The sequence below is a fragment of the Pseudophryne corroboree genome, chromosome 11, assembly GCF_028390025.1.
Source record: "Pseudophryne corroboree isolate aPseCor3 chromosome 11, aPseCor3.hap2, whole genome shotgun sequence".
NCBI lineage: Eukaryota > Metazoa > Chordata > Amphibia > Anura > Myobatrachidae > Pseudophryne > Pseudophryne corroboree.
In genome coordinates this window covers 188,484,243-188,506,608 of record NC_086454.1, presented here as the reverse complement: position 1 = coordinate 188,506,608, position 22,366 = coordinate 188,484,243, and the positions used below count along the sequence as shown (strand labels likewise).

The following is a 22,366-nucleotide window of genomic DNA, read 5'->3' as shown; positions in this document are numbered from 1 at the left end:
GGCACAATATGAATGGGGAACACTATATATCATAATGTGAATTGGGGGTACTGTGTGGCATAAGGTGTACTGGCAGCTCTGAAATGTGACATAGGGTGAACTTAAGCACTTCTGCGATTCATAAAAGAAACTAGGGCACTACTATGGGGCATAACATTAAATAAGGCTCTAGTATGGTTCAGAAAATGAACTAGGACACTATTATAGGGCATAAAATTAACAACTGCTGCAGAGAAGTATCTTTCTAGAAGAATTGGGATGGGGGCCCCTTTTAAATATTGCTATGGGGCCCTCAAAGTTCTGGCTATGACCCTGGCCTATAGCTTTGTTTATTGCAAGTTGTGTGTGTAAGTCCTTAAACTGTTGAACAGAACAAAACAACAATACATCCATTAAATATTCACATTTATTTCCTCTCATCACCAGAGGACTTTTCCTGGGAGTAGGCCTGAGAAATGGGTTCACAATTTTATGCTTTACAAAATCATTCTTGAACCATTACCACACCACACGGAGTTAAATAGGTACTTTACTGACAGATTTTGGTTCACTGACGGCTCGATAATCATGTCATCCTATACTCATTCCCACTCTTTTTACCATTTTAAATGACCTTTTGATGCACTAAGGGATCTGCATGTTAAAAAATAATACTTTATGCTATATGCCTGGAAAGCTCAGCTTCAAATTCTAAGTTCATGGAAATACATCAATAATTAGTACAAAATGTATATATACACTTGTGGGCTTTGCAGCATTCACAGAACTTATAGGCCCTACACACTAGCTGACATTTGTCAAAGATATGAACGATCTCGTTCATAAATCAACGAGATACCGTTCATATCTTTGAGTGTGGAGGCTCCAGCGATGAACAATGCGTGGCCCCTCGCTCGTTAATCGCTGGTGTCCCCCGTCGGCTGTACATGCAGGCCAATATGGACGATCTTGTCCATATTTGCCTGCACTTCAATGCAGCCGGGTGACGGGGGGGAGTGAAGAAACTTCACTCCCCCCGTCACTGACCCTCCGCCGCCGGGTCGCCCGTCGGCCGTATCCGCCGTCGGGCAGCTCGGCGGCGGATCGGCCAATGTGTAGGGCCCTTTAGAGATACTAAACCTTCACGCCAATGTATTTCTTCCTGATGTAACTTAAAAGCTTTTCCCATTCAATATAGTGCCCACTCGGCAGAATGCTGTAATGAATTCGGTGACAGAGAAATACTTGCAGGTATTGTCACACATCCATGACAATTGACTCTTCATACAACATGTTACATGTAAATAAAATCTGATGCATTTTGTCAATAGGTGAACTAATAAATCCAATTTGCATTATTTCCTTGTAACATCCAGAACATTGAATAAAACACTGGGAAGTGGATCCAACTTGGGGGCTTCTTTTGAAATTTCATATACAGGGTACTGTACTGTTACTGTAGATTAATGATTTGAAGATCAATAATAATGAAAATAAATACCGAAAAATGAAATCTTATACAATAAATAACATTATATGATGAGAACATTGCTCTCACTAACAGGGTCCTCTCTACTTTCTGTCTCACATCCCTACCTTCTTCTTCAACATCTTATGTACTTGTTCTGTTTTATGTGTATGACTTGTTCTTATGTATAGTTTCTTTAACCCACTGTCCGGTGATGCAGAGTTTGCGGTGCCTTTACAAATAGACAATGATGTTTGAACTCAAGCTATATGTTGGTATGTACTTTTCAACTATTTGTGTTCAACAAAGTGTATATATACATTTTATTTGGCACTTTGCTACACTTTAAGAAGGTCATTTTTGTCCTTGGGGTAAAATTCTGAGGTATAGGGAAGGGGAATAGTCAAGGGAAGTGGGGGGAAGGTGTTTTTTTACAGATCACTTTCTCCATAAAGAGCACTGGAGAAGGACAAATAATCCAGAGCTCCTGAAATGGTATCTGCACCGGTGTATTTTGTCATACGGGTGATGCAATATTCGGCCTGTTCTGGAGGCAGTTCTCTGCGGAGTTCTTCAACAGTGATGTAGCTCTGCAAAATAATGAAAACAGGTGAGTAGACTAGAGCCAAGACCATTATTTTTGATATTTGCGTGTTTGCACTACACAGTATCTACTACTGAAACATGCCAACTTCTTCCAGGTAGGCTTTTCCACTTACCTTGTCTGATGCCAAAATCTTGAATGAAGCCATAACTTGTTCAGCAGTGTCGGTTTCTGCTGTCTCCCGAGTCATAAAGTCAATGAAGGCCTGGAAGGTCACAACTCCTGTGTTGTTAGAATCCACCAAAGTCATGATGCGAGCAAACTCGACTTCACCCTAAGAAGAGAAGAAACCATGGCCTTGAGATATTAGAATAATTATAAATAAAAAACTAACAAAAACAAGAGAAGCTCAAAATAAATTAACATAGCTGTAAAAATGAATATTGACTTCATAATTGTTATACCTTCCTTAATGATTGAGATGATCAAATCAAGAGTCAACCAAATGTCTAATATTTAGCCAAGTTGCATTTTTGAACCACTTTATCGAAAAATGACCATAAACATTGCCTATAAGCACCATAAATTGTACATAATAATCAGCTGAAAAACAATTGTTAGCTTAGAGATAAATAATTTAGCAAGTTTTACTCTTTGATAAACCTGAAACTTTAAAAAACAACAATAAAATAGGAAGCTGCTTTAGGAAAAGGTTTATAGTCTTACCAGATCATATCCCATGGAAATCAGGCAAGCACGGAAGTCATCAGGATCCATCATGCCATTTCTCTTCTGTAGACAAAATTATATACAAGTTCTTATTTAGCAAAGATGGAGACTATAAAACTGGTTTTGCCGATACTCATACAGTGTCAGATGGCTTTAATATTTATTCATTTGATTGTTCATTTATTTTATTTTGTATGTATGTTTCTAAAGAAAATTTGAGCACATTTATGTTAAACATGACGTTATAGTAAGTTACTGTGTATAAAGACTTAAAGGGATTTTGATTTGGATATAAAGGCTGTAATAAATGAAAAATACTAAAGCTAAAATTATAGAAAAAAATGGCATTGTTCTATATGATGACGTACTGTGTATTGTTTCTTTAAAACTTTTATAAAAGTTAAAAGCTATAATGTAAATACATATTATTTTAGTATTGTCAGTTTAGCTTGTTGGTGAGCAACAGGCTTACCCTATCAAAGTGGTTGAATGATGCACGGAACTCATTCATCTGTTCCTGGCTGATGCCCTTAGCATCACGAGTCAGAATCTGGTTCTCAACCTCATTGATGGTCCTAGCGATTGTAGTGAGGAGCTGCTCCCATCCCACACGGATATGCTAAAGGAAAGGTAAATGACAATGTAAAATGATTTCCCTTTAATTAAGCCAGAAGTCTCTGGTTATATACACAAAATACAGTAGACATTACAAATACTCATACCTATATTGGTGTCATGTATGGAACCCAGCTATTAAGGGAGCAACAGACAAAGCTGACTGGTGACCAATGCTGAAAGTGCACTGAGCATTAAACTGCATTATGTATCAGCCCTGAACCACACCCAGTGCTCAGCAAGAGTTCCAACAACCCAGACCATAAACTACTGGAAATAGTGTAACGTTCTGGTTGATTGACACTTATTACAATCAATGGGATTTGCTTCAGAAGAAAGAAGGAGAAACACTCAACAATATATTTCACTGCCGGGCACTTTGGTAGTGGTGATACCTGGATCAAGACATTTAATGAGTGCTGGCCAGTGACATAACTAAAGGGCAATTGCAAAATAGTATCTCTTTCACCACTGATAACACCAAACATCTCACACATTAGACCTTTTTCCACAGACTACTTCAATGAAAATATCTGCCTTTCTACTCTCTGAAATCTGCTCCAAGACCTGAGCCCACATGGCATTCAGAGGTCACAGCTGGGGCCGGTAATGACAGTCTCCATACTATCCTTATTGCATGACAGTGTGCAAGAAAGGAAACTGACCACCAAGCCTATCCCTGCTCGGTTGTGCCCTGCTCCCTCTAGGGAAGTAAAGACCTAATTGGCATGGAATGAGCACACAGAAAGTAGCCAGTAATTTTTGGGCAACAGTCATTATACATTTAGTGTAACAGACCCACCCTTTACAAGAAATCTCATTTATGTGGCTTACTGAACTATTTAGAACAATTTGCTGATCTCAGCATTGCATTTTGCATAATATGTGCAGATATTTACTCTGCAGTTAAAGCAACAGTGGAAAACATACAGTATGAATCCACTTTACCCCCAAATCCAGAGTGAACTAATATATTTTATATCTGCTATCTACAAGTTCCAGCATGAAGACCCATGCTCCTCACCTCCATACTGTAGCTTGTGTGTTTGTTGTCGAAGATAAGAGATTCTTGGATGAGTTGGTGATCTCCCTCCAGTTTATCAATGTTGGTCTTGTAGGAGATGATATTCTGTTCATATTGCTTGAGATGGTTCATCTGGTCTTCCAAAGAACTGCTAATGTCCACAGATAGGCGACCGATCTCCTAATCATGGGGAAATAAACACAGAAGCCATATTTCCACAAAAGATGTTTTAGTGTTTCCTAAGGTTTCTCCTGTGATTTACTTGAACTTAGAGTTGCAAAGAATGCAGCATGTTCATACTTCCTTAGGTTACTTTTATGATATACAACATGTGAGGCAATAGTAGTTATGTGACGGACGGAATGATTGAGTTGTGTAGGAATCCAGATAAGAAAAGCACATAAGGCTTAGCATATCGCTATAAATGACTGGATGTTCCTGAACCAACCTCCATCTTGGTCTGGATCCAGGGCCCAATGACGTTGGCTTGTGCTGCAAATTGGCGACGCAAACGTTCATTAGCCTGTTGGCGGGCAAGCTCCTCCTGGAGGGTTTGGTCTCTGTGGGGAACCAGTTGTTTCACCTGTTGGATGTGAACAACTAGTGAGTATATTAGCTGCTGTATTTCCATTTTCCAAACCTTTTCACTGGGCTTGTGCTAGCTATCAGTTTTGTGTACCCTATCCACTCACCGTCTCCCACTTATTGCCAATATCGAGGTGGGTGAGGTTGGTGTATGGGTTAATTCCAGACAACTTAATTCCATAGGTCTGAGCAATTTTCTGTATCTCAGCCTGGATGCCCAAAATTGACATCTTTTCCTTGTCAGCCTCAGGCAGGGTGGCCTTGAACTGCTCGTGTGCTGAAATAAGACTCTGTAATACAAATAAATCACATAAAAATATCTTTACTCATCATGTTGCCATGTTCATAATGTCAACAGTGACCATGTTAGCACTGGTGTAAAGTCTGTTCATGTCAATCTAATCCTAATCCTAATGTTTACCATAATGCAAACAATGCTTACTTTTTCCAAGTGGCAACGTTTATAATGTCGACATTTTAGCCATGTCGACATGACAGATGTTTATTTTTTTGGTGCCGACATTGTCACTGATGACTTCCTGACTGCATTCCATCTAAAATTATCTAGACATAAAGGGAAATATTCAATGATTTCCTTCCCCTCCAGCACCCATTTGCGCACGCCGACAGCTATTCAATTGTTTCTATCGACGGGCACGATCTCATCATTTCAGCTCACTACTCCCAGGGGTGGAAAGCTGAAATGTGCAAAAAGTGACCCGTTTGGGCACCTAAACGGGACTTTTCATGTTTACGCACATTTGTTTAGTTGGGTTTAGCCACTTTACGCATCTATGCACGAGAACAGGGATCTATTGAATATCGCCCCACAATCTCCTATCACTTTACATGGAAGGTCGGGCACAATATAGCAATTGAATATTGCCCAAAGAGTTTCTCAGGTGAAAGTAAGATTGCATGTCTGCATGTGACTGCAAATTTCCCAGCATTCAATGTCAGTGAAAGTGTAGTAAGAGGAATTCAGTTATCCCTGGCAATATGCATTTACGAGCAAAATAAGAACTAACAGAAATATTTTAGTACTTTTGTCAATGCCGTATTAAGGTTTGAGGGGGCCCATCGCAATTAATTTGTGGGAGCTTCCACCAATAAAACTGGCAATATAATAATATGTAAATACTCCCAGCACCAAAATGTGTTAAATACACTTAACTGCCTCCAATTCATATTATGCTACACAGAAATATGGCACAGTGATGATGATCACTCTGGTGATGTAGTTATGTTTGGTAGTCCCCAGTGTGTGGAGGCCCCTGAGTGACTGCCTTGACCACCTTGTTCATTTTACTTGACCACCAGTATGAGATCTCCAAGTAGACCTTCAGTAAGAGTATTACACTTTTCAACAAGGATATATATGCATTATACAAATAATATACTAATTATCCTGCATTGTGACTTCTAGTGAGGTTGCCATTTCTTAAATGAGGTAATTAACCCCATAAAGTCAAACTACTGTAATTAAAGCCTGAGTTCCTGCATATTACTGTATATCTATTGGGGCATCAATGTATCTGTATTACTATACTGTGTGTGAACTCTTATTTTAGTAAATATGTTCTCTCTTATTTACAGTAGAGAACATATTCTCTAATCTCTCTACTGTAGTTTTAAATACACATTGAGGTAGTGCAAATTCATTTTATTCAATGATAAGTGCAGTTGTCTTGATTCAGCTGGTGGATTTAATATCTAGCAACCGTCGGAAGCCATCAGAGTGAATCCCAACAGAAGGCAAAATGTGCTTGTAGCCTAAGGAGCTTTGAACAGATTCTCCTACCATAACCAAATCAATTCAGTTACATGAGGTGAATGAGACAATGAGCTAGGATGGCACATTAAGCTAAACACATAAACATTTGTTGGACATTGTGATGAAGTAATAGCAATAACCACAGAGTAAGACAAAGGCACAATTCCGAGCGACAAAGACTTCAGTTGTGGTCAATTCACCTGAATCTCTTCAATGCTGTGTACAATGAACATGTCCTGCAGATCCTCTGTGGCTCCATCCATCCAGTTATTGAATGGAGCTGCTCTCTTGGCAAACTCCAGGTACAGCTGGTCAATGGTTTCCAGGAGCTTTTCTACACGCTGTGAAATAAAACCATTTACTAATATATTATTTTTATTGGTATTATAGCCTTTCACTTATGGTATTACAGGGAAAACCATTGCTGTGGTATTTGTCTGCATCATTTACCTCCAGAGCATCTCTCCTTTTCTGAGTGAGGGTGCCCAAGGTGTCCCACTGGTCGCAGATCGACTGGCAGCGGCTATTCACAGCAGCGGCATCATGGTAGTCCAGCTCACTGGTGAGATAGAAAAGACAGCTGGAAAGAGGCAACTGAAAAGCATTTGTGCCTGGGTTAAACAAACACTATACAGACATTATACATCTAATGTCTGACAGCTACTTCAGCTAGAAATCATTCCATTATTCACATTGTGCCACTAGAGGCCCTGTTACACTAGAAAAGTCTGTGGGTGGTTTTATCATTTATTATTTCTTCAGTAAGAATTCAAGTTATATAGATGCTGGTATATATATAAAACAAGGTTAGTTGTGCAGAACACATATCCATACAGTTAAAATATTTTTCTTTAATAAAAATTTTATTTTATGTGTAAGCTTGCGAGCAGGGCCTTCCTACCTCTATGTCTGTCTGTTTTTACCCAGTTTTGTTCTATTACTGTTGTTCTAATTGTAAAGTGCAACGGAATGTGCTGCGCTATATAAGAAACTGTTAATAAATAAATAAATATTGTTTCTGATGTATTTTGTACATGCAGAAATATATATATAAAAAATACATTAAATGAAAACCTATTTATATGAGAGCCATGATCTGACTTTTGAGTCCCATTCAGCGTCAAACGCAAAAGTGCTGAAATTGCTATTTGGCAATTTCAGCACTTTTGCGCATTCAGGTGTGTTTGGACCATTTGCAGGGTGGGCCAAGGCGGCTGTGTGACGTCACATGCAGCTGCAGCGACCCAAAAGATGGCTGCTCCGACTGCCTTCGTAGCTAGGCTGTGTAGGCAGGGGGCAATCTTAATAATGCGAGCACGCTCGCATGTTAGCTGGGGGGGAGGGGGGGGGCAGAACCCGGCATGCGGGGCAGCCTTGCCCTGTGCTGTGCGGCCCCTGCATGCTGGAGAAGCGAGTTGTGGTTTTGCAATTTTTTGAAAAACTAAAACTCAAGCTAAATTAGGCCCTTTCTACGGTAATATAAAGTCCCACACCATATATATCTACAAGGAATGCAAGTAATTCACGGTAAATGACCCATACTCACTTCAGTTCCTGAGCAATTGCAGCGATCTGCTCTACACGGTCCTGGTGAGCAGCCAAATCGCTCTCAAATGCTTCGTGCTTGCGCACCAATGCTCGGATCTCCATGAGAGAAGCGGATTCATAATCTCTCTGAGATAGCAATTCTTCCTTTCCTGCACAGTGTAAAGGTGCAGAGATTAGAAAACAAAATGGCGTCACTACTCTAGTTTGTTTTACTACAGCAGTTGTACTTATTGGGTCAACTGAACAAAGATGACAGTCAAAGATGGAATAGGCTTGTTTATGAAATCGCTGAGGTCACTTTATATTATGATTAACCACTTAACTGGCATGGTCAGATCACATGCGACCGCACCGACCTACTGTGTTTTTGACAAGTAGATCCGTTCCGCAGATGTGCATAATATAGTATTTAAATATTTAAACTATATTAAATAAATGAAAAAAATTATGAACGGTTTTGAAGGGAAAAATCATTAGTTAAGTGGTTAAACAATAGTTTGATACAAGTACTTATTTTAGTGTAATGTAAATGTAGCACTACAGTTGTGAGTTCTGTATATATACTAATTTTTGCAACATGATTAAAAATGACAAACCTGCATCCAAAAGGAGTGACAAATGCTACTAATCTCTAAGCATTGTCCTGCAGGCTATATCACCTGAACAACAGTGTATAGAGAAGGATATACCTTTTAATGTTTTCAATTAAAATGCCTCACGATGTGAAAAAATAAGAGACAACACACAGTGAACCATATTTTAAAAAATTGTGATATATGTATTTTATTTAACATATAATCTTTGCCAACATTTTTTCACATTGTGAGGCATTTTAATTGGAAACATTAAAAGTTATATCTTAGATAAATTTTCTCTTTTCAGTGCACCAACAAAGAGACAATCCTTCTCTATACACTGTTGTTCTTTACATTTATTGTCTATGGCAGCACCCCCTGTTGACAGATGTAGAATTATTCTATATTATAAAAAATGGGGATCTTGTATGAATAAATATATAAAAATTGGCTAGTGCAGAAGACATCCCTATTCCTGCTCCCTTTAATTCAGGGCTATATCACCTGAGCAACTGTTATAAATATTTATACTATGTTGAAAACGTAATGTGTTCCTCTGATAATGAAAACAACAATTATGTTGTTACTCTTAGTCATTTCAACATTAGTTGTTTCCTCTTAAAAAAGAACATTTTAGAGCAGGCTAGAGAAAAATCTGGTGCTGCTTTTAGGGTTATCATAATAAACTCATGAAACGCGTTAGTCATAATCTTCTGTACCGACCTCTAGTCCAGGACTCATGTAGAGTAGCCTTCTGCCTAAACTTTTCTGCCAGGTGCTCCAGTCTCTCCAGTCTCCTGATTTCCAGCAAAAGCCATTCTTCATAGCCTTTCTCTACTTGCTCCAGACCTTTCCATGCATTGGCAATATCCTAAACACAAATATGTGTGAATGATGAGCCAATGTTAAATATATATGAAATACAATTGTAAGAACAGTGAAGCCATTTACACTTTTGCTTTCCTCTACACAGAATAGAATTTAAGTCACTATTCTCTATAATGTGAACACGCAACTAAAAACTATAATGCTAAAAACTGAAATCATTAGGGAGCATCCTTTGTGAACAGTGCATTCTTATTCTAGTCTTTCAGGTGGAGGCTCTGTTACATTAAACATACATTCAATAATGATAAAATCATTCCTCTTACCAAGAAATCTGTTCTTTACCTAATTAGATAATATTAGTTGTATCCTTGCTACCATATGCTGATCAACTAGTCCGAACTATATATGTTGTAACTTTCTATACAGCCATGCTTTATCTGCTGCTGCCATACTTACAGAAACCATTTTGCCCTCAGATGGCATGAATGCAGGGCGGTTGCTGAGCCTCAGCTTGGTTTGAAGGGTGTTAAAATTGATTTCCAACTGGCACTTCTCCTGAACACGGGGTGGTTTGTGAACCCTCCTGTAGTCCCTAAAGTCCTCTAATTTCTTCTGCATGGCGCTCATGTTCTTCTCTGGGGTCCTGTTCTCCAGCCAGGGGATGGTGCGGCGGATCCATTCTAGGAGCTTAGGATAAGTGTGAGTGGTTATTGTAGTTAATATAATTTAATATATGTACTTATTTATTAATCAGTTTAAGTGTATAATGGAAATCATTACAGGTCTAGCTTGTGCAAAGCTATAATGCAATACCAACTAACAAACTGAAATAATGCTGCTTTGCTCTTAGTTTGTGCAAATATCTAATTTCTTTGCACTTATAATAAATATGTTTCATCAACAGATATTCAAAGAATATAAACTATATAGTATTTATTCAGTGGTGCAAGTATGCGGGTGCAGAATTTGGTAGCGGGTACACAGTAACACCTGCCGCACACTTTGCTCCTGTGACCGCCATTACCACAATTATAATACGCCATAAAGCAACAAGACCATGGTGCTTGGCAGCATGAAGGAGCCTCCCACTTTGTCAGGGTTACTGGGAGCGTGAGGGTGACTTTGTGACATCACATCACGCTTCCTCCTCTGGCGGCTGTGGCTGGCGCAAAGAGAGGAACCTGGGTGCACTTTTCCACAGCATCCCTTGCTGGGAGCAGCAGTGCAGCTGTTTCCATTCACTCGGATCATGTGACGCATCAGCACGGAGTGACTTTTGTTCTTCACAGGCTGGGCTGCTGGGCATGTCTCTGGCATCACTGTGTGGGGTAATTACTTTCTAATATAATGTGGACACTACCAAATATTTCTATTATTATGAGGGCAATACTATATATTTCTATTATACCAGGAGCACTAGTTATAATGGAGGCATTACTATATCTTGTTATTAAATTGGGGGCATTAATATTTATATTTATTATACTGGGGGCATTTCTAGATATTTCTATTATACAGTACTGGTGGTATCATTATATATATCTATTATACTGGATGCATTACTATATATTTCTAGCCTTGCCTCCAGAGTGCAAAGAAAAGGGGCTGTGTCATGTGGGCATCCCGCTAGTGTCATGTAGCCACTCCCACTAGTGACATGTGGCCACACCCCATCACAACACAGGACCACGCCCATTTTTCAGCACTCAGTACCACTAAGAAAATATTTATACTTGCACCATTGTATATATTTAAAACTAAATAACAAAATCCAAGTGCGATCCTGTGACACAATTCAGGATTCATGCTAAAGAAAGATTGAGGGGTCCACGTACTAAAAATACAGTTATCATGGAGATTAACCTGCTCCTGCTTTGCCTGTTATTGGTGTATAGCAGGATGCGGCTATGGCAATTGTTACTAAAAATAGCCCAGATGAGGAGAGTGAACAAAAAATCACCTCCATGGTGGTGACTGCACTCACTGGGGACTCTCACCTCTATACTGTGTCCTGACCTGTGCAGCTGCAGAAGAGATTTTTTGAAAACAAACATTTTTAAGCCAAAGTGACAGAGCTCACTTCCTGCTTCTTCAGTGAGGAGAAGCAGTCATCAGCAGCTAGAGGTGACAAAGTCACTATGGCAGTGCAATAACCTGGCTTGTATTTACCACTAGCAGGCTACAGAGTGAGAAAATCACTTACCATTAGCAGGCTGCAGACCGAGAAAATCACTTACCGCTAGCAGGCTGCAGAGTCAGAAAGTAACTTACCGCTAGCAGGCTGCAGACTGAGAAAATCACTTACCGCTAGCAGGCTGCAGACTGATAAAATCCCTTTAGTACATATCAAGAAGTGATATCTACAGGGATTTTCTCTGTGTTTTTTTTTTTTGTTTAGCTCCCTTATCTACGTTTAGTACATGGACCTCAATGTAATCTCCGTTTTGGGTTTTACTGGTTATTAAAACTGTAGTAATGATTTATGGAGACCATTTATTTTGAGCCATTAAATTAGCATTCTAGCTCATTAAAAAAGTTATATGATGATGATAATGATGATAGTATTAATAATAATAATAATAATAATAATAATAATAATAATAAGAAGAAGAAGAAGAAGAAGAAGAAGAAGAAGAAGAAGAAAAAGAAGAATGTATTGTATTGTATTGTGCTTGTGGTTGATATGCAAGAACCATACTAGATGTTGGGAGTGTAGATAGATCAGACCAAGTATGAGATATACTATATGGAAGCACTGTGTCGTCACATACTAACCTCACTTGCTAACTTCTCATATTCTTCCATCAACTTCTCATTCTCCTGGTTCACTGCGAGAACCTTACAGATCCTGTTTGCTGCAGTCTCAGCCTGTACAAACAAAGACATCTCAGTGAAGCCTTGAATTACAGTGTAACTGCGCCAAATAGATAAAGTTGGTAAAATAAAGTCTATGGAATATACAAGAATTATTTTTCTTTTGAATTTCTGGTTTATAAAAGTTCTAAACATTGTTACCTGTTCAGCTCCAGCAAACGCATGGTAGAAGCAGGATACATACGTCATAATTGCCTTCTCATCTGGCTTGGGTGTATTCACAATATCTGCGGAGAAGAGCAACAAATAGTAGCTTGATGGAAACTCTGGGCCTTTGTTATTCCATATATCTGGACAATATTAGTTAGTTACACACCTTCTGCGTCCAACATCTTGGGGATATCCAGGAACTTTTCTGCTACCTCGAAGGCAGTGTTGAGGTTACCAATAGGGTCATCCTATAGGGATATAGGGATTTGTTCAAGAGGATTCATTATAAAACAGCAAACATTATTATGTAGAAAGAATCTATTACAGATGTGAATATATAAAACAATAGGTGTACAGGAAATGTAACAAAATATTAAAGGGAAGATCAAGATCCGTATCAGAAGATGGCGGTACTTGAACAACAAAAAATTATTCTAGTTCTCCGCGCTCCTGGACACCATCGATGTCGCTGGTAGAAGGAAAACAGGAGGGCACCTTACTCCATAGTGAAAGTCTTAGGGGAAAAAAGGAACCATCCACCAGGACAGTTCTTTTTTTCCCCTAAGAAGATGGCGGTAGCCCACTGTAGCTTATGGGCTACAAACTGCATATGCAGCCGGCAGAGAGTATCTCCGGAACCTGCCCTGGAAATGGCTGATGTGCATGTGCGGTCAGAGGAACCGTGCATGTGTAGTAGTCCCACTGCCACACTGAGCACATTGCAGGGACCGGCTTTTTGTTAAATGCCGCCGCTATAACCACATATTGCAACGCGATCCTGGGTGCTAATATTGAGCCCAGATCGCATTGAATATGCAATTAATGATTAATGGGAACCCGTGTGTTTAACCATTGCAGGAAACACATTTGATATTAGGCTTCAATAAAACTGCTACATCTTCTCTATAGCAGAAACAATTTCCTAGCTTGTAATCACCAAAAAAAAATGGTTCAGCTTAAACACACACACGCAAAGCATAATGTACTGTATGGCCAAGTGTCAGAGAAATTACCGATCAACATTATGGATAATCTGCATACAGCAAATCACAAGCAGTTCACTAGTGCAGGAGACCGCTATCACCACCACAATCATCTTCTGCCCCCTAGCCTGCTCCTAGCTACTCGTAAACAATACGGCTTTCTCACTTGTATACACTATGGGGGTAATTCTGAGTTGATCGCAGCAGCAAGTTTGTTAGCAATTGAGCAAAACCATGTGCACTGCAGGGGTGGCAGACATAACGTTTGCAGAGAGAGTTAGATTTGGGTGGGTTATTCTGTTTCTGTGCATGGTAAATACTGGCTGCTTTATTTTTACACTGCAATTTAGATTTCAGTTTGAATACACCCCACCCAAATCAAACTCTCTCTGCGCATGTTATATCTGTCCCCCCTGCAGTGCACATGGTTTTGCCCAACTGCTAACAAATTTACTGCTGCGATCAACTCAGAATTAGGCCCTATGGGGGTCATTCCGAGTTGTTTGCTCGTTGTCGATTATCACAACGGAGCGATTAAGGCAAAAATGCGCATGCGCATGGTACGCAGCGCGCATGCGCTAAGTATTTTAGCACAAAACTTAGTAGATTTACTCACGTCCGAACGAAGAATTGTCATCGTTGAAGTGATCGGAGTGTGATTAAGAGGAAGTGGGTGTTTTTGGGCGGAAACTGACCGTTTTCTGGGAGTGTGCGGAAAAACGCAGGCATGTCAGGATAAAAGGCGGGAGTGTCTGGAGAAACGGGGGAGTGGCTGGCCAAACGCAGGGCGTGTTTGTGACGTCAAACCAGGAACGAAACGGGCTGAGCTGATTGCAGTGTAGAAGTAAGTCTCGAGCTACTCAGAAACTGCTAAGAATTATTTATTCGCAATTCTGCTACTCTTTCGTTCGCAATTCTGCTAAGCTAAGATACACTCCCAGACGGCGGCGGCCTAGCGTGTGCAATGCTGCTAAAAGCAGCTAGCGAGCGAACAACTCGGAATGACTCCCAATGTTTATTTGTCCTGGTCTGCGTGTGGCCACAGTTGCATGAACACACCTTCACAGTACTCATCCTATATAAGAACAAACTTGTCCCACCTTCATTGAAAAAAACCCGATGTAAATGGCAGAATCACACTAACCTACATGGGCACATACACATTTACTAATCCTAAGCACCAGGGATATACAAACTCAACATGTATGTGTGCCCACTTTTCTGGGCATCACAAAGTGATTTAATGCACAGCATGTAATGCAAACTGCTCAGTATTCATGTAGCATCAGGCCACTAGTCTTCCATTATAATTCCTTCACTGCATTCATTTTAATAATAAAGTAGCTTATAACTGATCCCCCTCAAATTTTACTATGTCTTCCTTATACACGGGTGCCCAAAACTGTATGTTTTCAAGATACGGTCTCACAGTTGACAGTATCAATGGCAAAATTCGATTTGCTTCTCAGGTACCTATGCCCCCTCTTGCAGCAGATCCCAGGCCCTGATATTACTAGTAAATAAGCCCTGCTGAATAATAGTTTCTAGAATTCTCTCCCTATTTAAAGTATTGTAAAATAGGTGTTGCTTATAATAGGTGTTGCTATCATTGATCAACAAAAACTGCAAAAACATTCTTATCATGTAAAAACATATGGGGATTTATTTAGTGTGGGTTCTAACCTCTAACACCTTGTGCTCAGTGACGTGCGGTCAGTTGAGGCAGGTAAGACTATAAAACTGATATGAAACATACAGTACAAAGAACATATTATAAATATCCTCTTTGTAGTATTCTAATCATTTTCTTAGTAAAAACTCTGGAGTATACTGGTCTATGACAGGTGATGCAGTGACTCCCCTGCTTACCTTGTCCACACATCTCTGATCAAAACTCACCAAATTTCCAGCAGTATATTCTGCGCACCTGTGTATTATGCCCACGTGAACCCTCAGGTTCATAATTAAGTGTGTGTAAATCTGATTCTGATACTAGCCAGTGTCTCTCCAGCCATTTACCTTGCTCCATGTCACTGCTGATGCTTCCGATTAAAGTTTATGCCCCAATTTTAAAGGGGAACTGATTTTTATAGCAAAACATGGCTAATAAAAGCCCTTTAAAATATCGGGGATAACCACAATCAGAAGCACGGGGTTTGCGAATCTGACGTTTAGTAAATAAGACCTATAGTATAGATGGATTATTGGTCACTTTAGGTGACAAACGTGTACAGTGATCACCAATCCAGCCTAAAAATCAATCTAAAATGTCTAAGACAGTGTTTGTATTGTTATGAACCACAGGTAGTGGTTCATTCCTATTTTATGTTTATAAAGTTGTCTTGCATGCCAGGATTTCCTGTTGCTCTGTTTTAGAATACTCTTGTCTGCTGCCGCTGGTGAGTCTGTGTAATTGCAGCTTGTTCCCTTGTGTTCAGCCTCACCTGGCTGCTAATTGCATCTGGTCAGTTTGGAATCTTGCAACAAGGCAGCTGCATGGGATTATTAATTAGGCCTCTCTGTTATATGCTGGCTGTTTGCAATTCACAGATGCTGGTGATATTCCTTGGTTTGCAGTCTGCTTGAGTTCTGAGCTTGGTTCCTGCTAGTTCCTGAGCTTCCTGTGTCGATTCCTGTGTCAGTCCCTGTGTCGATTCCTATGTCTGATCCCGTGTACTGCCGTGAGGCATTCCTGTCCTGAGGTCCAGTACCGTTGCCTGTGCAAGTTTCTGGCTTCTTGGTGTCCACCGGTCTGCCGTTTGGGATTCTGCCTGTCCTCCAGTTCTGAGAGTCTGTGTCAGCAGCATTGGGAGTTCCTGTCCGTTTGCCAGTATTCGTACCGGTTCCGTGAGTAGCGGCACTACCGCGTCCGTCGGCCTAGGCTGCTGTATTCCCTTATTATTTCTGTCACTGGTGTTTTGCAGAGGGTTCTGCTTATGCTGTCACCGCCGGTACACAAAAGTATTGTCGGCGTGTGGTCAGCATTTCCTTTGTTGTTCTTTTCCTTTGGCGGCAAGCCGCACCTACTTTGGTTTTAGGTTTGTTAGTAGCCCCTGGCCTTGTTGTTTAGTCAGAGGGTCCCTTGTTATCACCCTGTCTCGGTTCACTCTTTGTCTCTCATTAAGACCTGAGGGGGCATCGAAGTTGGGCAGACGTAATCCGCCCTTCAAACGCGGCTGCCATGGGCTCAAGCAACCATAGTCTCGCAAGAGTGTACTGACAGCACGGGTGAGACAACGGAGATAGGGCGCCAGGGGCTATTCCCTTTCCATTCCCCTTTCCCAGCATTCCGTCCTGGTGCTCTGGACTCGCTTCATAACATCTCCCTTGTTCTGAGCACCAGGAACCTAACATTATCACCAGCCATACCACAAAAAAGAAATAAAACTTTTTTCTTTTTTGGCCCAGTCCAGTGTCTAGTCTAGAATCCAGTCCTGTCTAGAATTCGGTGTTTAGAATCCAGTCCAGTGTTAGAATCCAGTCTTGTCTAGAATCCGGTGTTTAGAATCCAGTCCGGTGTTTAGAATCCAGTCCGGTGTTTAGAATCCAGTCCGGTGTTTAAAAAAAAAAAAAAAGTCTTGTTTTGTTTAGCAAAATTTAGTCTTGCCTTGTCTTGTCTTGTCTTGTCTAGTTTTAAATCCTCCTATGTCTACTATGCAAGCCCTGCAGGCATCTCTCGCAGCCCTGAACTCTGTATTCAGTGCTTTGAGACCAGAGCGACTAGAAGTTTTGCAGCAATCCCTAAAGCAACTGCAAAACCTACTGACTAAAATCTTGCTCATCTTGCCAGAAGTCGTTGAGAGTACATCTATCTCTAAAGAGACTCTTGTTCACAGTATGGTGACAAGAGAATCCTCTGGTTTAATTGAAGAGAAAAGATTTAAAAGTTTTCTGCGGCCCAGGCTCTCAGAAGAGGAGCGTCTGCGTCGCAGAAACTTAAACTTGTGCCTATATTGTGGGGGTTTAGGCCACTATCTGCAGACCTGTGAGTTGCGCAAGCCAAAGTGTGGTGACGAGTCTTGCCCTCTGGCCAAGTTGAGTCAGGATACAAGACCTACTCCTGTCTCTACTGTGGCAGAGGTACTTGTCACACAACCCACACTAAAAAGCTCTCTGTCCTATAATTGGGGTCCTTGGGCAAGGGAGCCCCATTATAGATTCAGGAATCAAAAAAGAATGTTTTTCTCCTCTCTTGAGGCTCCTGTGGAAGTGGAGTTGCAAGCCCCTGGAGTGGTGCCCGTAGCCCAGGGTCCTGGAGTGGTGCCCGTAGCCCAGGGTCCTGGAGTGGTGCCCGTAGCCCAGGGTCCTGGAGTGGTGCCCGTAGCCCAGGGTCCTGGAGTGGTGCCCGTAGCCCAGGGTCCTGGAGTGGTGCCCGATGCCCAGGGTCCTGGAGCGGTGCCCGATGCCCAGAGTGCTGGAGCGGTGCCCGATGCCCAGAGTGCTGGAGCGGTGCCCGATGCCCAGAGTGCTGGAGCGGTACCCGATGCCCAGAGTGCTGGAGCGGTACCCGATGCCCAGAGTGCTGGAGCGGTACCCGATGCCCTAGCTTATAGAGGGACATCAAATATTATAGTTCAGGTGTCCATACCGGAAGGGGTCTCAGAAGCTGTCACCCCAGGTAGGGACTTGAAAAGCGCAACCCAAGAAAGGGTCTCTAAAACCATAGTTCTTGAAGGGAACTCGAGAAGCAAAACCCCAGAAGGGATCTTTGAAGTAATATCCCCAAGTGGGGTCTCGAGAGATGCAGCCCCAAAGAAGGGTCTAGAAGTCGCTTCCCCAGGAAAGAACTTAAGAAGCATAGCATTAGTGGAGGATCTGAACGTTATTGCTTCAGCAAAAGTCCCGGAAGTCATAGTCCCGGGAGAACTTTCGATAATTATCGACTCAGAGAGGGAGGCCGATGGCCCGATCCCAGTCAGGGAGGCCAACGGCCCGGTCCCAGTAAAAGAATCCGAGGTGCTGGCTCCAGCGGGGTTCCCGGAGGCCACTGCCCCGGCGGGGTTCCCGGAGGCCACTGCCCCGGCGGGGTTCCCGGAGGCCACTGCCCCGGCGGGGTTCCCGGAGGCCACTGCCCCGGCGGGGTTCCCGGAGGCCACTGCCCCGGCGGGGTTCCCGGAAGTCTCTGCCCCGGGTGGGGTTCAGGAAGTCTCTGCCCCGGGTGGGGTTCAGAAAGTCTCTGCCCCGGGTGGGGTTCAGAAAGTCACTGCCCCGGGTGGGGTTCAGAAAGTCACTGCCCCGGGTGGGGTTCAGAAAGTCACTGCCCCGGGTGGGGTTCAGAGAGTCTCAGCCTCGAGTAAGGTCAATAGTGACCAGGTCCTAGCAAAGCACTCCAGTCAGTCAGATGAGAAGGAAACAGATCCTGACTCTGATATCTCAACATCCATAATCTTTGATGGGGACTTAGCCCAATTTTTGACACTTTACAAACACTATTACATTATTATGTTGTCTAGACCATTTCTGGGCATCACTTCAGAGAATATTGTGCTTTATCTGATTTATTCTTTTAGAGGAGAGCCTTTTGAGTGGGCGACCAGCCTAATGAAAGCTGAAGATCCCATTCTTCTGGATCCCCTAGCATTCAGTGATGCAATTATTAAAAGATATGGTTCCAAAGAAATTGGTTCAGGTTCCTCTAGGTCACCCGTCTTATATACTGAGAGTCCACCAAATACTGTAAACTCAGCACAAGAGTCTCAGCCCGTTGTTTTGACTGCAGGATGTGCTTTTCTGACTACTTCTTCTAATAATAGTACTTTACCAGAAAGTTCAGCTCCCAAGGGTAAGAGACCTGTCTCTGATTTGAACGCAGCCTTGCTGGGTGGTACCATCAGTTCAGACAATGTGTGGGGAATTACCTTGGTCAGACCTAAAGAGCTTTGTAAAAAGAAGAAGAAGAAAAAGAAATAATTTTTGACTCTTGCCTTGATAAAAAAAAAAGAGTTTTTTTTGTTTTTTGTTTTTTCCCCTTGTCTTGTGTCCAGTGGCCACCATCAAGGGGAGGGCACTGTTACAAGTTGTTGCTACAGCTTGTTTTTGTTTTCTTGTCTGTTAGACCAGTGTGTCAGTTTTTTTTTTTTTTTTTGTATGCCTTGTTCTGGATAGTCTGAATTTTGGGGTCTTTTGACCCCTCCTCAAGGGGGGGGTAATGTTATGAGCCACGGCTGTGGCTCATTCCTGTTTTGCAGTTTTGTTCTGTATTTCATGTTATACTTCTGTTTATGTTCCCCGTGGGTGTCATGGGGTGCTCGGAGCTCACCCTTAAGGAGGGGATACTGTTATGAACCACAGGTAGTGGTTCATTCCTATTTTATGTTTATAAAGTTGTCTTGCATGCCAGGATTTCCTGTTGCTCTGTTTTAGAATACTCTTGTCTGCTGCCGCTGGTGAGTCTGCGTAATTGCAGCTTGTTCCCTTGTGTTCAGCCTCACCTGGCTGCTAATTGCATCTGGTCAGTTTGGAATCTTGCAACAAGGCAGCTGCATGGGATTATTAATTAGGCCTCTCTGTTATATGCTGACTGTTTGCAATTCACAGATGCTGGTGATATTCCTTGGTTTGCAGTCTGCTTGAGTTCTGAGCTTGGTTCCTGCTAGTTCCTGAGCTTCCTGTGTCGATTCCTGTGTCAGTCCCTGTGTCGATTCCTATGTCTGATCCCGTGTACTGCCGTGAGGCGTTCCTGTCCTGAGGTCCAGTACCGTTGCCTGTGCAAGTTTCTGGCTTCTTGGTGTCCACCGGTCTGCCGTTTGGGATTCTGCCTGTCCTCCAGTTCTGAGAGTCTGTGTCAGCAGCATTGGGAGTTCCTGTCCGTTTGCCAGTATTCATACCGGTTCCGTGAGTAGCGGCACTACCGCGTCCGTCGGCCTAGGCTGCTGTATTCCCTTATTATTTCTGTCACTGGTGTTTTGCAGAGGGTTCTGCTTATGCTGTCACCGCCGGTACACAAAAGTATTGTCGGCGTGTGGTCAGCATTTCCTTTGTTGTTCTTTTCCTTTGGCGGCAAGCCGCACATACTTTGGTTTTAGGTTTGTTAGTAGCCCCTGGCCTTGTTGTTTAGTCAGAGGGTCCCTTGTTATCACCCTGTCTCGGTTCACTCTTTGTCTCTCATTAAGACCTGAGGGGGCATCAAAGTTGGGCTGACGTAATCCGCCCTTCAAACGCGGCTGCCATGGGCTCAAGCAACCATAGTCTCGCAAGAGTGTACTGACAGCACGGGTGAGACAACGGAGATAGGGCGCCAGGGGCTATTCCCTTTCCATTCCCCTTTCCCAGCATTCCGTCCTGGTGCTCTGGACTCGCTTCATAACATCTCCCTTGTTCTGAGCACCAGGAACCTAACATGTATATAGGACAAAACTTAATTTACTTTATTACTTTACTATGTTATACTTGCAATAATAGGCCCTACACACTTGGCGATATTCTGAAAGATATGAACGATCTCGTTCATAAATGAACGAGAACTCGTTCATATCTTTCAGTGTGGAGACTTAAGCGATGAACGATGCGCGTCCCCGCGCTCGTTCATCGCTGGTCTCCCGTCGGCTGTGCATGCAGGCCAATATGGACGATCTCGTCCATATTTGCCTGCACTTCAATGCAGCCGCGTGACGGGGGGAGTGAAGAAACTTCACTCCCCCCGTCACTGCCCCCCCGCCGCCGGGTCGCTCGTCGGCCGTATCGGCCGTCGGGCACCTCGGCGGCACATCGCCAAGTGAGTAGGGCCCTACTCCTAATTATTAGCTGGGGAGATTTGTGTTTGTTGTAAGCAATCATTTATTAAATACGCCACTTCATTACTGTCATGTGCAAAAGTGAATATTCATGTTTAATATTACTGGCTAAATGTGTCTGGTCAGTTTTATTATGCAAACCTCAAATAAATAATAATGATTTTAAAATAAACAGAAAATACGATAAAAACAAAGACTTTGCATTTACAAATTAATAATACTGACATTTTTCTAGATTTATAAATGTATATTAACTAAAACATGAAAACGTGATACTTATCAGTAGGGTTTTTATTGAAGAGCAGTAGAAACAAATGAGGACAATTACTTTACCTTTCTGAGCTTGGAGTAGTCAATGAGGTCGGGCCTGTGTCTGTGGATGAGGGCACACAATGCCAGGCCATCCTTCCAGCTTTACACAACGGAGGAAAGGGAGAGAGAAATGTTTGATTTTTGTGTTATAAAACAAGATAAATTTGTGCGATGGACAAAAACAATTTCTCTAAAGCACACTGGAAGAAAAATCATAACTAAATGATAATTTCATGATAATGACTCCACTCAGCAACATAAGATGCCAAACAATGTCTTGGTGATGTTTTTCCTTACCTAACTTATCTAAACAGGTCAAGAGGTGCTTGGTAATTAGATATCATTTAGAGCATGAGGTAAACGACAGAATGCTTTGAATAGATCCAATGCAGAGCTATAAATGCACCCACTTAGAGCACACAGATGTACTTACAGTATATTTGTCAGTTATCGGGGACACAGGCAGGTAAGAATGACTTTTCATTTATTTTCAGTTTGTCTGGTGAAAGTATGCAATATTCTGAAATGTTGGTGACTCATTTCCAAGATACAGTAAATACACTGTACTACTTGTATGGTGTGTACACACGGTGAGATATTTTCTTATGATTTTGACTATATAGTCAAAATCGTAAGAAAAGTTAG

The 22,366-nt window shown here is 41.9% G+C and overlaps 1 protein-coding gene across 1 annotated transcript in view; it reads right to left on the bottom strand.

Annotated features, from left to right (window-relative positions):
• Positions 1 to 388: 388 nt before the first annotated feature.
• ACTN3 (actinin alpha 3) overlaps positions 389 to 22,366 on the bottom strand; it is a 133,806-nt gene continuing 111,828 nt past the window's right edge. Inside the window, exons 6-21 of the mRNA XM_063945160.1 lie at positions 21,743 to 21,821; positions 12,860 to 12,941; positions 12,685 to 12,770; positions 12,445 to 12,537; positions 10,126 to 10,356; positions 9,565 to 9,712; positions 8,265 to 8,415; positions 7,169 to 7,277; positions 6,919 to 7,059; positions 5,052 to 5,234; positions 4,808 to 4,942; positions 4,360 to 4,539; positions 3,193 to 3,339; positions 2,718 to 2,783; positions 2,167 to 2,325; positions 389 to 2,037 (exon numbers count right to left, since the gene is read on the bottom strand). Of these exons, the coding sequence (XP_063801230.1) occupies positions 1,879 to 2,037; positions 2,167 to 2,325; positions 2,718 to 2,783; positions 3,193 to 3,339; positions 4,360 to 4,539; positions 4,808 to 4,942; positions 5,052 to 5,234; positions 6,919 to 7,059; positions 7,169 to 7,277; positions 8,265 to 8,415; positions 9,565 to 9,712; positions 10,126 to 10,356; positions 12,445 to 12,537; positions 12,685 to 12,770; positions 12,860 to 12,941; positions 21,743 to 21,821 (2,149 nt within the window). The 3' untranslated portion in view covers positions 389 to 1,878. The remainder of the gene's footprint in view (positions 2,038 to 2,166; positions 2,326 to 2,717; positions 2,784 to 3,192; positions 3,340 to 4,359; positions 4,540 to 4,807; positions 4,943 to 5,051; positions 5,235 to 6,918; positions 7,060 to 7,168; positions 7,278 to 8,264; positions 8,416 to 9,564; positions 9,713 to 10,125; positions 10,357 to 12,444; positions 12,538 to 12,684; positions 12,771 to 12,859; positions 12,942 to 21,742; positions 21,822 to 22,366) is intronic.